The 16,778-nt window shown below is 35.6% G+C and overlaps 1 protein-coding gene across 1 annotated transcript; it reads left to right on the top strand.

The window, feature by feature from the left end:
• Positions 1–14,289: 14,289 nt before the first annotated feature.
• On the top strand, positions 14,290–15,838 carry LOC109801460 (uncharacterized). The gene is made up of 2 exons (XM_020362533.3): positions 14,290–14,994; positions 15,124–15,838. Exons 1-2 carry the CDS (start codon positions 14,764–14,766, stop codon positions 15,586–15,588), a joined length of 696 nt encoding a protein of 231 aa, XP_020218122.1. The 5' UTR covers positions 14,290–14,763; the 3' UTR covers positions 15,589–15,838.
• The last annotated feature ends 940 nt before the right edge of the window (positions 15,839–16,778 follow it).

The following is a 16,778-nucleotide window of genomic DNA, read 5'->3' as shown; positions in this document are numbered from 1 at the left end:
GCCAGGCTCCCGAGGTGGCTCCGGAGGCCGGGGACGCGGGAGTGGCCGCGGATCAGGAGCTCGGGGGGACCTACCCACAGGACCTCAGCAAAACGCCAATGGCGCAGTACAGGCTGAAATAAGCCAGGAGACCGAACCAGCCCCCCTGCGGGGAATAATCAACACAATTGCAGGCGGCTTCGTCGGAGGAGGTGCTAGTAGCTCAGCCCGAAAACGACACCTCCACAGTATCAACTGGGCCCATTCCACTGCCTCGATCCCCTACAAGAGCTCACCACCAATCTCTTTCTCCGACGAGGACTACGCAGGGCTTAGCCCCAATCAGGATGACCCCATGGTCATCGGGGTAGAAATCGCAAACTGGGAAGTCCAAAAGACACTCATCGATCAGGGGAGCTCGGCAGACGTCCTGTATTGGCCAACTTTCCTCAAGCTCGACGTCCCTCACTCTCTCATCCAGCCGCATACAGAGCCCCTAGTTGGCTTCGCCGGTGAATGGGTCCACACCCGCGGATACGTGGACCTGCTCACATCCTTTGGCACACCCCCGGACGCCAGAAGAATCATGGTCCGATACCTCCTCGTGGAGGCCAACACCTCCTATAACATCATAATAGGGAGGCCGACCTTAAATCATCTCGGCGCGGTGGTGTCCACCCCGCACCTCACCATGAAGTTCCCAGGAAAGGACAGAAAAATTATCTCCGTCAGAGCAAACCAGAAGACAGCTCGGCAATGCTACGTCGAAAGCCTGAGGATCTCCGTGTCCGGCAAGGAGGGCAAGAAGAGTCCCCCCACTACATGCCCCTAAACTCTAATTTCACATTTGTAAAAGCGAAATCGCGCACTCTTTTCCCGCCTCCGTCCTAAACGGAGAAGGTTTTTAACGAGGTACGGCAGGATTATCTAATAATATTCTCCTTTTCGCTCACTCATTGCATTTTCTTAAATATTACCGCATCAATTACTGTAAACACGAAAATAGAACCCCCGTAATCCAATCGCGCGCGTAAAACCCGAGGTCGAGCACGAACCCCGGTATCCTTGATAAAGGTCGAGTTCGAACCTTAAAAATGCAAACCCGAGGTCGAGCACGAACCCCGGTACCCTTGATAAAGGTCGAGTTCGAACCTTAAAAATGCAAACCCGAGGTCGAGCACGAACCCCGGTACCCTTGATAAAGGTCGAGTTCGAACCTTAAAAATGCAAACCCGAGGTCGAGCACGAACCCCGGTACCCTTGATAAAGGTCGAGTTCGAACCTTAAAAATGTAAACCCGAGGTCGAGCACGAACCCCGGTATCCTTGATAAAGGTCGAGTTCGAACCTTAAAAATGCAAACCCGAGGTCGAGCACGAACCCCGGTACCCTTGATAAAGGTCGAGTTCGAACCTTAAAAATGCAAACCCGAGGGCGAGCACGAACCCCGGTATCCTTGATAAAGGTCGAGTTCGAACCTTAAAAATGCAAACCCGAGGTCGAGCACGAACCCCGGTATCCTTGATAAAGGTCGAGTTCGAACCTTAAAAATGCAAACCCGAGGTCGAGCACGAACCCCGGTATCCTTGATAAAGGTCGAGTTCGAACCTTAAAAATGCAAACCCGAGGTCGAGCACTAACCCCGGTATCCTTGATAAAGGTCGAGTTCGAACCTTAAAAAAGCAAACCCGAGGTCGAGCACGAACCCCAGCACTCTCGTTAAAGGCCGAACACGAACCTTAACCCATTCATTCGCAAAAATCCGAGGTCCAATTCGAACCTTAATCAAACGTCAAATCCGAGGTCGAGTACGAACCCCAACGCTTTCTTCAAAGGTCGAGTCCGAACCTTAATGGAACCCGCTCGCAATTTACGAAGTCAAGTGCAAACCTCGACGCTCTTGTCAAAAGTCAAGGTCGATCCCTAGTAACTCATTCGGAGGTCGAGTCCCGACCACATACCCGAAATCGAGTTCGATCCATGACAAAACATGCATGACCCTAAACTTAAGGGCGGACATGGACCACTTATCCAACCTACTACACTCCGGCTTGAGGTCGGCGCATTACCTCGACGCTAATAAATCAAGGTCATCAAGCCTCTACAGAGACACTCACCCAAACAGAAGTTCGAAGTCACGCCCGAACCTCGTTTAGCATACAAGGTCGAGTATGAGCCTCGATGCTCCCCCTTAAAGGTCGAGTCCGAACCTAGCCAAGTCGCCTAATTCAAAATCCGAGGTCGAATACGAATCTCAACACACACACGAATTCTCCCTTAAAGGTTGATACCAAACCACTAACCTGAGGACAACTTTGAACACTGGCAAAGCACACCCCACTCTCGATACCGGGGTCAAATTCGAACCCCGGCACGACCAACTTAGGATTGAATTCTGACCTTGACTCCAGCCTAGGGTCATTTATAAACTCTCACAACAATTACAAAGTCACAATTTGAGATCGAATACGAATCTTAACACATTCATCTACGGCCGAGTCCGAACTTCCACGAAAAACCCTACTGAGCAAGCAACTAAGGTTGACCTCGAACCTCGACGTCACTAGCGCAAGATAAGAGGTATCACCCGATACAAAAGCATATAACAGACGCCAAACATGCGCTTCAAACAGCACGAACAGCCAAAATTAAACCCAAAATGAACAAAATAGAGCAACATGCATACATGTATACAAGCAAAGTTCACAAGATTCAGTACATCAACTCACGCGAAAGAGAAAGGAAACCAAAATTAGAAAGAAAACCTAAGCGGAGGCATTTTCACTGGAACTGTCGTTAACATCGTCCTCCGAAATAATCCTCCCACGACGGACCACCTTCTCCACATGCATCGAGGAGAAGTCGAACCCGGGAGCAAGAAGTCGTGCCTGACGGGCAGCCTTCTGAAAGCCCCTTTTATGCTCTGCCACGACGGAGCGCTTCATCTCGACGAGCCGTCCTTCCACGGCCGCTTTCCCCGCTGCCAGCTCCACGAGCTCTACTCTCAGCGCAGCAATCTCATCCTCTCGACCTCCCAGAATGGCCTCACTGCGGAGACGCTCCTCAGCCGCACCGTATCTATCCCCTTCCCAAAGCGATGGGACAGATATTGGGTCCGGGTAGGCCCCTGCGATGAGCCCGCCTGCAAACACCAGTCCCGCATCACAAATAGATAAGGAGACATGCGAGAAAGCCACAAAAACAAAACAAAACAAAACAAAAAACCATACTCACCCCAGCAGCCTAGGCGGCCAGCCCGGAAGCCTGCACCTCAGGATTAGCGGCATTTCCCGCCTGCACCTCAGGCTCAGCGGCTTTCCCCGCCTGCAGCTCAGGCCCAGAGGCACTTCCTGCCTACAAAAAATCACCCAGATCAAACAGCCAGGCAACATAGGAAAAAGCCAAAGTGAAAAGTCCGAGAAGACAATACTTACCACCTTGGCAACTCGGACGGTCTGCTCAGAAACGCAAACCTCCACCTCAGCAACGCCAACCCCGCCCTGCAAAGGGATCCATAACGCCTCAAAAAACAAAGACGGGGAACTAACACGGAAAACGCGTGCATATGATAAGCTACTCACCTCGGCGTCCGGTGCAGTAAGCCTGACACCCTACACCACCTCCGCCGTAGCCACTGGTGAGGCCTCCTTGGCCGGAGGGCTGTCGGTGAGATCCACAGCGTCCACAACCCGGGAGGTCGCCTTCTCGACATCGTGAGAAGCGGAGGTCCCCCCGACCTCCTGCTTCCCCCTCTTCCTCTTCCGGAGGGTCTTTAGGGAGACAGCATCCTCCTCCGGAGGCTCGGGAACCTCTAGCTCGGAAACATTGTAGCGGTGTTTAAGCTGACGCCAAAAGTTTCTGCCCATAATGCTTGCAGAAAAGAAACAGAAACACATCAATAACCGGCAACTACACAAGTCCTAAAAACCTACCAGAGCACATAATACTCACTCTCTAGGCCCCTCTCCCTGAAAGGCGAATTCGTAAGCGACAAGACGAGCTTGCAATCCAACGGACGAGGGAGCGCGACAAGATTCTTGATGGCGGCCGTCTCCGCGGCCGTCACCTTCAGATTCCCCAAACCGTGAAACCGGGACGGCTTGGGACACCAATAGAATGGAAACCTCGGCAAACCGCCGAAGTAGAACACCTCGTCTTCCAAAGGGTCAACACCCACAAGGGCGACCCGGAAAAACTCCTGCTTGAAATTTTTATACAATTGGGAGTACGGAGTAAACAAGCCCCCATCCCTACTCCCGCTCAGGGACAAAATGCCATAAGGCGGAACGCCCATCTTCAACTGATAAAAATGAAGAAAGACGCGAAGAGACACCTCTATACCTAGAACTGTACACAGGACTTGAAAAGCCCTCAAAAAACCCCAACTATTGGGATGCAATTGGCAAGGAGCCGCATTGATGAAATTCAAAAAATCGCACTCAAACTGGGTAAAAGGAAGACAAACACCTAAATCCCTAAAAAAACATTGATATACATAGAAATGAGGGGGATTAGTAGACCTCCCCATATACACGCCCTCATCAGCCTGACAGGGCTCAAGCCGAATCATGTGGGAAATGGAGGAATCGCAAACCCTATGCGCTCTCCGAAACGCATTCACTTCGAGGAAAGAGCGAAAAATGCTCTGAGCCTCGGCCACCTCGCGTTTGACCCAGTCGTAACCAGGAACGCCCGGCTCTAGGCCCCTAGGTGGCGGCGAATCTTTCTTCTCAACAGTGACCCTTCCGGCGGCCACCACCTTGCCACGCGCCTTGCCCCTGGCAGACGCAGAGGATCCGGCACCACTTCCACCGGCCATGAAAAAAGAGATGAAGCAAATAAAAAGGAAGTACCTGGTACTCCTCCTCAGAAAACAACCCTACCAAAGAAGGGACTACCGGAAACAACGACGGCGACGGAAGCGCAAAACAGAAAGGAGGTAAAGGGAACCAAGAAAAGCTCTCGTACTCGAGAAGTCAGAAGAAAGACAGGGAAGAGGCGCGAGAAGAGAGAAAGGCTAAAACTCTCCCCGAAATTCAAAACTGACGCGACACGTGTCAGTTGAAAGGCACACCCGACGACACACTTATTACCAAACCATCATTAAAAAACCGTCACTGCCCCCAATACGTCAATCAAACGTCTCCAGAGCATGAACAGTCGCGACACGTGGCGAGCCTCCAGCTAGCGTACGCGCAAAGTCACCTCTCCTCTCACGAGCCCGACCTTAACTCCTCGGCCTACGGCCTTCGGAGCTCTGGGGGCTAGTGTACTGACCGCATTTCGCACCCGGGCTCTCAGCCCGGGTTGACATTATAAGGGTCATCTCGGGCACGCGTTGAACAACGTTAGCCCGGAATCCGGACAGATCATGCCCGAGCCCAGAGATCTCGTCCCAGGCCAAAACCGTTCTCCAATTATACCATATTATGTCGCAACGTGATCATATCATATTATATGATATCGTATCATATCATATCTTATCTCAGGCCCAAAACAACCCTAATTCACACAAAGGTATGTGCATTATATATACGAGACTCATACTCATACAAACCCTAACTTTAGCATCGGAGTCTCTTTTGCAGGTACCTCCCCCATCTCGGAGCACCAATATACCCAGCGAAGGAGGCTCACCAATCTTACCCGGCGGATCAGCTCTACAGCAGATTTCCTGTAAGAACAATTATTATATAATTTTTATAAAGGTCTAGACACAACAAAATGAGAGGGATCCAAAAATAATATAAGTATGAGATTGTATAGTTGATAATAACTTAAATGAATTAATTTGTACTACTTATATTAATAACATGCATTTTCTTTTCGATAACTTATCTCATCAAAACTTTAAGTATGCTTGACTTGGAGTAATATAGGAATGGATGACTTTTTAAGAAGTTTCCGAGAAAATGTACAGTAAGGACAAAACACAATAAAAAGTGAAGTATTGTGAAATAGAATCTTTGAGAGGCCAAATATTAGAGTTGTTACATTAATAAATTTATTAAAATTAAACAAAAAATTAAATATGATACTTTTAAGATCGGTTATTTCATAACCGATCTTAAAAGTTTAGCTTTTAAGATCGTCTCTTTTTAGGATCGGTTCTTTAACCAATCTTAAAAATCTTTTTTTCCCTAGTGATATAGCATGAATATAAAATATATATATATATATATATATATATATGGTTATCATCCTAGTCCAACTTAGAATTCATCTATAAACAGATCCAACTCGAAGATCTTGAGTTCTACAACGAATATATACGATCAGGCAAATTATTGGGTACTAAAATAAAAACCAAAACCAACAGGATCTGACTTTTTTTTTTTCGTCTAAAAGGTATCTTGTGTCTTGTGTGGGAGGAACGCTCTACCGTTGGCAATACTTGTTGCGGCTAGCACGACGTGGTGGCAGGAGAACCAGGTAATTATTCAATGAAATAGAAGTTATATAAGATGTAGAGGATAGTACAATCTGAGTTATATAAGATGTCTTCTAGAATCTAGATAATAGAATATCTTGCTTTGTCCTCCATCACCGTCTTTCTTATCCACTATTTTGGACAAGTCGATGGCAGCAGATGTTCCGAGCTGTATATGGAAAGGAAATGAAGCACTCCCAATATATAAGTATTGAGAACAACATGATGAACACTGTTTCCCATGACAACTCAACAACAAAGTGGAATTAATACGAATCAGGTTAAGGGTAGAGACTTGAAAGAAAGTACTAGTATGTGTAATTGTGTATATAATTATATATAAATACACGGATATTACAGAATCACCTGTATAATGGTAACTAAAGTAGTATGGTTAGCATGGTAGGGAGGCTCACATGGCAAAACTAAAAATACACAGATTACAGAATAATCTTTGCACTCTCACACTGAAAGGAAGCGTTACTCTTCCGCAAATTACCAAGCATCTAATTCTCTCTCTAATATTTTCCAAATCACTTTTCTCTGTCTAGTGCCCTTTCCTTTTATTTTATCCTTTCACTAGTTCCATTCTATTTTTTATATCTAGTTTGGGTCATGGGTGTTGATTTGTTTTCTTTAACGACATAAAAACTTGTCATAGTTTCAAAACCATTTTCTTAAATGTTTTTATACACAAATAAACCTTAAATGTTTAATTGCTAGCTAAAAAAAATCGTATAACACATAATAATGAACGCAAACAAATTAAAAAAAATATATCATAAAATAATAGTTATTTAAGTTCATAATAGAATTAATATACTCAATATTTATAATGGAGAAGGAAAGATAAAGAGTAATTTGTTTTATTTACTAGCTAGTGATTAAAATTTAATATTTTTTTTTATAATCTTAATATTAGTAAGAGTTAGAAATAATAATTAATTTTTATCAAGTTAATTTTTTATTAAAGACCATAAGCATATATAAAATGTGTATTCTTTGTCAAAGACCAAAAACAAGACACAAATCATTTAAAATTCAACTCATCTACAATTAAATAAATGTATAATGATATATTAAACTAATTTATAATAAATTTAAATATATTTTTAATTCTTGAATTTTAATATATTTTTTCATTGAAAAAGCTTTCATTCTTAGAAATTTCAACTCAGTCTCTATATGATCGATGATGACCTAATCATATCATGTCATCATACTGACAATGTTACATGATATCAACATGTCTTATCATCACAAAATTTTATCTTAATTATATTACTTTTATATTCATTATTTTGCTCCAAACTTTTTATTCTTTTATAAGATATCTCTAAAATATAATATTATAGTAATTATTAGTGATTGAAAAAAAAGTTTTGGTGGTCGAGGTTAGAGAATATACTAGTTATAGAAAAACTTGAGTTGCGAATGAAAAGTTTATTTTTTTATTTTTTTATTTTTACGACAAATGAAAAGTTTAAGATAATGAGATTCAAATGAATACACAGATTACAGAATCTTTGCACTCTCTCACAGTCTCAACCAAGGGAAGTGTTATTCTTCCGCAGCTTAATTTAATCGCTAGCATCTAATTCTCTGTCATATTTTCCAAATCACTTTTCTTTGTCCAGTGCCCTTGCTCTTCGCCAAGTGATTCTTGATTCGTCCAATTGTTAATTAGATTCATTAATTTAAGTACAGGAAATAGATAGCCTATAATTAATAAGATCCAGGTATTGGGAAACATTCGTTCAAGATGAACCTGTCTTACATCTATTCAAAGGGTTACTTAAAAGAATTTGTCTCCGCATCAAGTCTCAATAGAACTAGAGGTGAGAGCTTTTCAGGTATATTGAAAAAAAATTAAGTCGTTTCACACAACTAAAAATAAGATTAAAATATATATAATATATGTATGTATGAAGATAATCTTCATCTTAGAAGTAAGTTTTATAATATTGAGTTAGTTTCAATCTCACATTTTAAAATATAAATTTGATTTGTTTCTTTTATATTTAGTGATTTATTTTTTATTTTTATTTTTATTTTTTGAAAATGCTTAGCGATACAAGTTTGTGTAGTGAAAATAATATTTTTACGTCTCTTGAAAGCAAACTATTCTCACATTGACCAATAGGACTTTTGTATTAGGACTAGTGTTTTCTTTTATATTTTGTTTTTTAAATAAATTTTAGAAGAAAAAAAAAAAAGAAGCTTGTAGGGTGGTAAGCCCTATTTTTCTAAGAGACAGTGTTGCAAATGTTGATGGTAATGGCTATCTTGTTGGAGGACTTTGTGAAAGATATTTGGAGAAAGATGATAAGGAAGACGGCATTATAAATAGAGTAGTGATACATGAGCATCAATCACTTCAAAATGCCAATTATATATATATATATATATATATATATATATATATATATATATATATATATATATTTCTGTTACATATATTTGTTACATAGGTTACCTATTATACTTGCATTTCTTTGATTATTTTCTCTCTCTAAGTATCTACTAGCCAGAGTTTAAGTATTCACCCATCATTTTCCATATAAATACAAAGCTAACGCAAGTGTTGGTTAGAAAAAAAAAAACATCACTAAATACTAAATACAAATTTGGGTAGTTCATTATAGCACTAGCTGTAAATTAGTCCATCCTTAATTTCATAACACTACAACAAAATAGATTTTTAGTGACATTTAATATAACTTTTAGTGGCAATAAAAATTACTACAAAATCTTTTATCGACATTTTCATATTAGTCATTGTATGCAGTGTCGCTAAAATATTTAGCTGCAATTATTCTAAATGCTGGTAAAAACCCTTATAATGGTCGAAAAAAATATATCTTTTTGTGACATTTTTTACTTTATAGTCGATGTGGGACTTGTAAGATGAGTACAAATAAATAATTACTTTATCTCTAGTTGATGTGAAACTTGTAAGATGATAGTTGTCTTCTACTTATATATTCTTTTTAATTACCTTATTTCTAGTTAATGTGGGACTTTAAGATGAAAGTTATCTATATTATTTTCTTATCAATAGTTGGTCCCCTTAAGTTTAAAGATTATTGAGTTTGATAATAGTGAATAATCTCATACTAATTTAGAATAATAAGTTATAGGTCTAACTCAATCATACATAATAAACTTGAAAGGTGAGAGTTATTATTCATTTATATACTTTTTAATTATCTTATTTATAGTCGATGTGGGACTAAAATTTTTCTTAATAAATAAATGTCGCTAATAATAAATTTTGGTGTGATATAAATATATTTTTAGTGACCATTATATGTTAGCCACTAATACTTTTATTAAATAATAAAATAAAGACAATTAATTTATTACTGGTAAATAATTGTCGATAAAAACAAATTTTGTTCTAGTGTAATAAATATCGTCTACATTATTTTACATAAATAAAAATACTAATAAATAGATGAAATAAAATAATAATTTTATAAAATTAAATTTATGATTAATCTTCTTTATATTAAAAATGATGTAACACGATCATTTTTTAAATAATATTATTAAAAATATAAATACAAATAAGATAATAAATACTATATTAAAAAATCAATATAAGTAGATAACACTTTTAGACTTAATTTTTCTTGTAACAACGAAGCTTATGACAAGAAATAAGGAGTATTGTACACTAAAAATGATTAATCCACTACAAGAAAAATACAAAATAGCGACCGAAATTAGCGACCGAATTTTATCGGTCGCTATTTAGCGACCGAATTAGCGACCGATTAAAATAGCGACCGATTTAGCGACCGAAATTTATCAGTCGCTGTTTAGCGACCGATTTAGCGACTGAAATTTTTCAGTCACTGTTTTGCGACCGAATTAGCGACGGATTAGAGTGGTAGCGAGAAAATCGGTCGCTAAATCGGTCGCTGTTTACTTGTGTTTTATGAAAATATAGTTTGCGACGGAATTAGCGACCAATTTTGAAAATAATTATCAAACAATTGCGACCGAATTTAATTCGGTCGCTAATACTGAACTTTTGAATTTTTTAGCGACCGATTCAATTTCGGTAGCTAAATTTTTTTTATTAAATTTTTAACTAAAATTACAAAGCCAAGATTCGATCCCTGGTGTGGGGGTTATGAGCCAGCAGCCATACCGTTATACCAACTTGGTTTCTTAGTATTCTTGAGAAAGTAATATATATATATATATATATAATACAGAAGCTTATAATTTTTATTATCTTATAATTTAATATTGGATTTCTTTTGATTATAAAACATAGTAAATAAAATCTAAAATCTGTATCAGTTTTTTTGATAAAAATATTTAATTAATTTTAATATATAATAAATTTAATATCAAAATATTTATCTAGATTTGAGTTATAATTATTATAATCTTTCTGATTTAATATTAAATATCTTTTGATTATAAAATATAATAAATAAAATCTAAAATCTGTAGCAATATCTTTATACAAATATTTAATATCAAAATATTTATTATAATTTTAATTATGATTTTTATGATCTTTTGATTTAATACTGAATTTCTTTTGATTATAATATTTTAATGTGTTTTATTTGAAATACCAGTTAAAATATTTTATTATCTTTTTATTTTAATTTATTATAAAATAACTAGAATATTTAATTTAGTATTATTAAAAAATAACCATTATAAGATTTAATTTCATTATTTATTATAATACTTTTAGCCATTGTATTGATAAAAAAATATTTTTAATTAAAATATATTTAAAAATTTTAGTTAATTTATTATCATTCACTTACTTTAATAAAAAGTGATAAAATATAATTTATTGTCAATTAATTTAATAAAATAAAAACTTTAAAATATGTATTTAAAATCTATTACAATTTCTTAAATACAAATATTTGATTAATTTTAGTATATATTAAATTTAATATTAGAAAATTTATTATGATTTTAGTTATATGTAATTTAATATTAGATTTTTTTATTATTATAAAATATAGTAAATAAAATCTAAAATCTGTATCAGTTTCTCTGATAAAAAATATTTAATTAGGTTTAATATATAATAAATTTAATATCAAATTATTTATTATGATTTGAGATATAATTATTATAATCTTTTGAATTAATATTAGATATCTTTTGATTATAAAACATAATAAATAAAATTTAAAATCTATAGCATTTCTTTGATACAAATATTTAATATTAGAATATTTATTATAATTTTAGTTATGATTTTTATACTCTTTTGATTTAATACTGAATTTTTTTAATTATAATATTTTAATGTATTTAATATTTTTCATTTCTTTTGATTTGAATTATAATTTTTATAATCTTTTGATTTATTATGATTTAATTTTCATAATCTAACAACTTAACGTTTAAAAATAATGTTTATTTTTAAGATAAATATTATTTAATTATTTATAAACTTTATTTATTAACATAATTATTTAATTATATTAATAGGATGTAAAACTAATTAAAAATTTGATAATAAATTAATATGATTACCCTATTCGAATGAAATTTAAAATAATTCCTTTATTTTAATCTAATTCAATAATAACATGTTTGATTCAAATAAAATTTTAAAATAAATGTTTATTTATTTATTTATTTTAAATAAACTAAGCACAAATTAAAATTTAAAAAAATGCTTATAAAGAATTAATTTTTTTTACTTTTATAATTTAGTTTTGTGAAACCTTCCTCCTTCTCAGTGATACGAGTGACTCTTGCCCTAGCAGAGCCCTTCTTCTCCGTTTCTCCCTTAATTTCTTTTCTGTTCCAACGCCGGCCACTACGCTTCCTTCTCCGTTAAATCGCTCCAACACTCTCTTGCCGGCGGTGAGTTGTTAACAAAATCAAAATAGTGGTCATCTCGCTATTTGCTACACTGCTATAGCATTGTTTGGGGTATTAACTAGGATGCCTTTCTCTTTGGGTATTGCAGGTAACAAGAGCATTTGAGGGTCCAGAAATATCTGCAGAGGTAAAGCAAACCAATCTTCTTCTTTTTTATTTTTTTAAATCTTTTATTTTATTTATTTTTTATTTGTGTGTGTGTGTTGTTGTTAACATTCCTTTTGATTTGTGAATGGCTGCTGTCTTAATGAATTAACTCTAGTCATAGATATTCATCAGGAAAGTATAAGGAAAACTGAACTTTGTTGTTTGAGCATGTGTGACTGTGTGTGTGTACTGGTTATACAGTTGGAAAAAAATTCTTAAGAGGGCATTTAACGTATGATTTTCGGACATGAAAAAAAATTTCTTCACAAAACGCACCCTTTGTGTATGTATGATCACAAGTACCATAGTCCAAAATCCAGGATCCAATAGGCAAAGTTTGAGAAAAGAAGCTAAGGAATTACCATACGAATTCACTAAGTCTGAGGTAAATATATAGAATGGACGACCTTTAGTTGAAGATATCTTCTTTATTAAAAAATTAAATTATTTTTTTCTTTATAGGATCATACTTTATAGTCTTACAAATCTAATAGAATAAATTTTATTTTTCTTTTAAAAAAAAATCTTAAGCAATTATTTTATCTAAAATCTATTAATAAATTAAAATTTTGAAATGCATTGGATTAAAAGATTTTTACTCTTGGTTTATTTGATCTTATTTTTTTATTGATGGTTAAAAAAATATTATTTGTGTACCTTAAAATTATTATTTGGATAAAGAAAAAGGACTTTAACTTTTATAGAATGAAAAATAAAGAAAAATATTTTTACAAATACCAAAATTAATGGCTACTCATTTTACATAGACCAAAGACTGTTTATGAATTTTAAAAAATGAAAAATAAAGAAATATTTTTTATAAAGAACAAAATCAAACATGCTCATTTTAAAGGTGTTGTGGGTTGCATCAATTGTCCCGTGGCGGAGGCTAGATGAGCCAAGTCAACTGTCGAATCATGGCGCTTGGGCTGCTATGCTCTTAAGTAGAAAGAGTTGCACCTTGACTATCAGTTATAGCTTTTGGCCTAGTGGTAAGCGCTCGATCAAACAATTGGTATTAGAGCCAAGGTCATGAGTTTGATACCCAGTGGGGCAATTGCTGAGGGGGAGTGGGCCAAGTCACTGTCGAATCATGGCGTTTGGGCTACTACGCTCTTAAGTAGAAAGAGTTGCGCCCTCAGTTATAGTTTTTGGCCTAGTGATAAGCGCTCAATCCAATAAAAGGGAATAAAAAATATATTTTAATTAATTAATATTATAATCAATAAAAATAGCGTTCATAATATATTAAAAAAAATTTAAATTATAAAAGCAAATTATATACAATACCTTGTTTAAATTACTTAATTAAATTACATAGCTAAAAGTAAATTAATGATCTTAGTTTAAAAAGCGTTTTATCTTAATTATTTTAATTAATGTTCTTCGTTTATTTATTCATAGAATCACTAAACTAATTAAAGTTAATAGTAAAACATTAAAAAAAATGTTAAAAACATAAAGCTTACGATTTTTTTAGGGAGGAAATTTAAGTCTCGTGTTTTTTCTTCCACCATTTCTTTTTTGTTTTAGGAATTAAATATTGCATGTTTGTGAAGAAAAAAAAATTTAAGTCATTTAAGAAAATGGTTTTGGTTAAAGTTGAAACTTTCACAAGTTTGACAAGTTTGTGGTTGTTAAAGAAAATAAACACCCCTGTATATATTAATTAGATATAAAAGACTCGAACAAGTATATGAATCAATAGTCAAAGGGTAACAAACAACAACACTAGAGACAGAAAAGTGGTTTGGAAAATGCCATAGAACTAGATGCTAATGCCATGTAATTAAAATAATATGCGGAAGAATGACGCTAATGAGAGTGTAAATTAAGATTCTGTAGCCGTGTATTTATAATTTAGGGTTTGGGAACGTCCCAGCCATGCTAACAAGAGAAGCATTAATAACCTAGTTTAGTTACCACCCCATGACATTATATTTTTTCAGCATCCATGCACTTCATTAATTCCTCATATTGCTACCGCATACTCATACATACTGTACTCTAGCCTTCCTCCTAATAAGTAGCTTCAAGTCGATCATCTCCATCCTCATCTCAACTGATCCATACCATATCAATTAATGTGTTGAGTTGCTTGTTGTGCTTTATCTTTTTTGTTCCATGAACATGCATATTCTCAGTATTTCGAATTTCACAATCAAAGATTAGTAGTACATACAAAACATGATTTTTATTGGACAAACATCACTATAACATTGACGGAAATCAATCTAGGTCAATTCCTCATGTCCCAGGGTAAGTTATGTAACCATTGAGTAAAGGGAGTTGGTTATATAAATCTGTGCTGCATCTATATTATATAAAATGATGAGTAACAGTCGTCAAGTTGGTTTCATTAATTATGGTGGGAATGTTCCATTTCCTATCCACGCAAAGTTGGGAAGAAGTATTATCATCAGCTTGGCAGATACTCACAAGGAATCGGCTCTGTCATACACCATAAACATGACTCCGGATTCGCGGTTTTGGCGCACTTACAAAGCTTGTAAGCTCACATCAACAAAATATGTTGACAATGACGGCAAACTCTTCAAGGTAAACTTCAGACTCGATGAATCCGAATTTATAACCAAGTGGAGTGATTTCAGTTTCAGGATAGAAGTAATAAAGGGATCCAATTCTCTTCGGTTGCATAAGCCCGAGAACTTTCCATCTATTATTCAGGTCTTCACAAACAAGATCGTTGTTGGACGGAGCGCCACGGTAGACCAAGTAATTTACTTGTATGGAAACGATGAAGATAACAGAGGGGGTCTTCTTGTTACGGAGTGCAAGGAAAACGAGGTGACTGTGGTGCACTACTTTGTTATTTGTAGGGAACGATTTAACTTTAATTTCATAAGTGAAACGGATATTGGCCTTTCTGTAGTGGCAAAGTTTAAAGCATCCAATGGGAGTTTGGATGTAACGGTGGAGGGTCCTGATGCACACCCTCCATCTGCTTTAGTTTACATGTTTGATGTAGTCAAAAAAACCAGGACATGGAACCCTTCCATGTGCCCTCATTGTGGAGACAACAATGGTGACAGCAACAGCCATGGAAGTCAAAGCATAGTAGTGATTAACAATCACGGAAACTTGGACGGTTATGGACATGGTAGTTACATTGAAAACATTAGATTTCATTGAAAACATCATGTTGTGTTTAGGTGCTGTTGGAGGAAGACGAGATAGAGACATTATTTTGGAGGAAGATTATAAATTTAGGAGCTGTTGTGTTGTCTTGTGGTTTGTTTTTTTCATTTTCTTAGTACACAATGAGTTATGCTGGTTGTACTATGAAGGATCCAAGCTTTCCAAGTCGTGTATGCATCAGTATATATGTAACCTTCTAGTGCTTGCACCTTTTCTTTCTCAATAAATATAGATTACAATACAATTGGCTCTATATCTTGTTTAGTTAAAGATTTGTTTCTTTAACCAACACTTAGCTAGTTAATTGGCTCTCTGTTCATCACAAGGTCTTCCCTTATAATTTCAAAGTTCTCCCGACATTGCACAAGTAAAATTTAATTATCATAAAATATGTGAAAACTATATATATATATATATATTAATAAATTTGTTCCCATATTTTTCTATCTTAATATATTTAAAGACTTTTAGTAGATGAATTTTTGTCGAAAGATATTCATTTTCATCTATGCAATCAAGATTTGAATTAAGACTTTTTTTTTCTTTGTATGAGTGACATCCAGGTGTGAGAATAAGTGAAAATTATTATTTTAACTAGTAATTGGTGTTTTCTGAAACGGACTGATCATCAACTTGGTTAATTCATTGATTGAACTGCATTAACCGATGTTTATCAAAGTTGCTAAATTTTGAATTAAAAAGTATGTATTTAAGCTAAACTTTTTGCATATATATTAATTTATAAAATTGCTTTGGTTCAGTGATTGTAACACTTTTAGTGTTTTCCAGGAGCAGAGTTGATGATGTCATATCGGACTATATGTAGAACCAATCTGAAAAGGTGACCAAACCGACCCCATGTCCAAATTTTAGTTTAACCTTGCAGTTCGAGAGTTTAATGACATTTCTTGTAATAGATAAACAAATTATGCTTTTGTTTTATATTTCGGTCTCCAAATTACAATCTAAATCAGTCTCCCTATCTCTAAACACTAATTTTTCAGGGTCAGGGACTATTATTCCTTCTCTGATTTAACTGTAGCATTGAAACTGAACCTTATCTCTATCTCTAGTCAGTCAATATGGTATCTTTACTATGTAGGCCCTGTTAGTATGAGAGAAGGTGATGCACATGTTGATGGACATGGTGGCTACCATGCATGCATTGGGGACTATGTCAAAGA

Source organism: Cajanus cajan, chromosome 1, assembly GCF_000230855.2.
Source record: "Cajanus cajan strain Asha chromosome 1, NIPB_CcT2T_4, whole genome shotgun sequence".
NCBI lineage: Eukaryota > Viridiplantae > Streptophyta > Magnoliopsida > Fabales > Fabaceae > Cajanus > Cajanus cajan.
The sequence above is the reverse complement of the archived record's forward strand: the minus strand, read 5'-3'. Positions and strand labels throughout refer to the sequence as shown.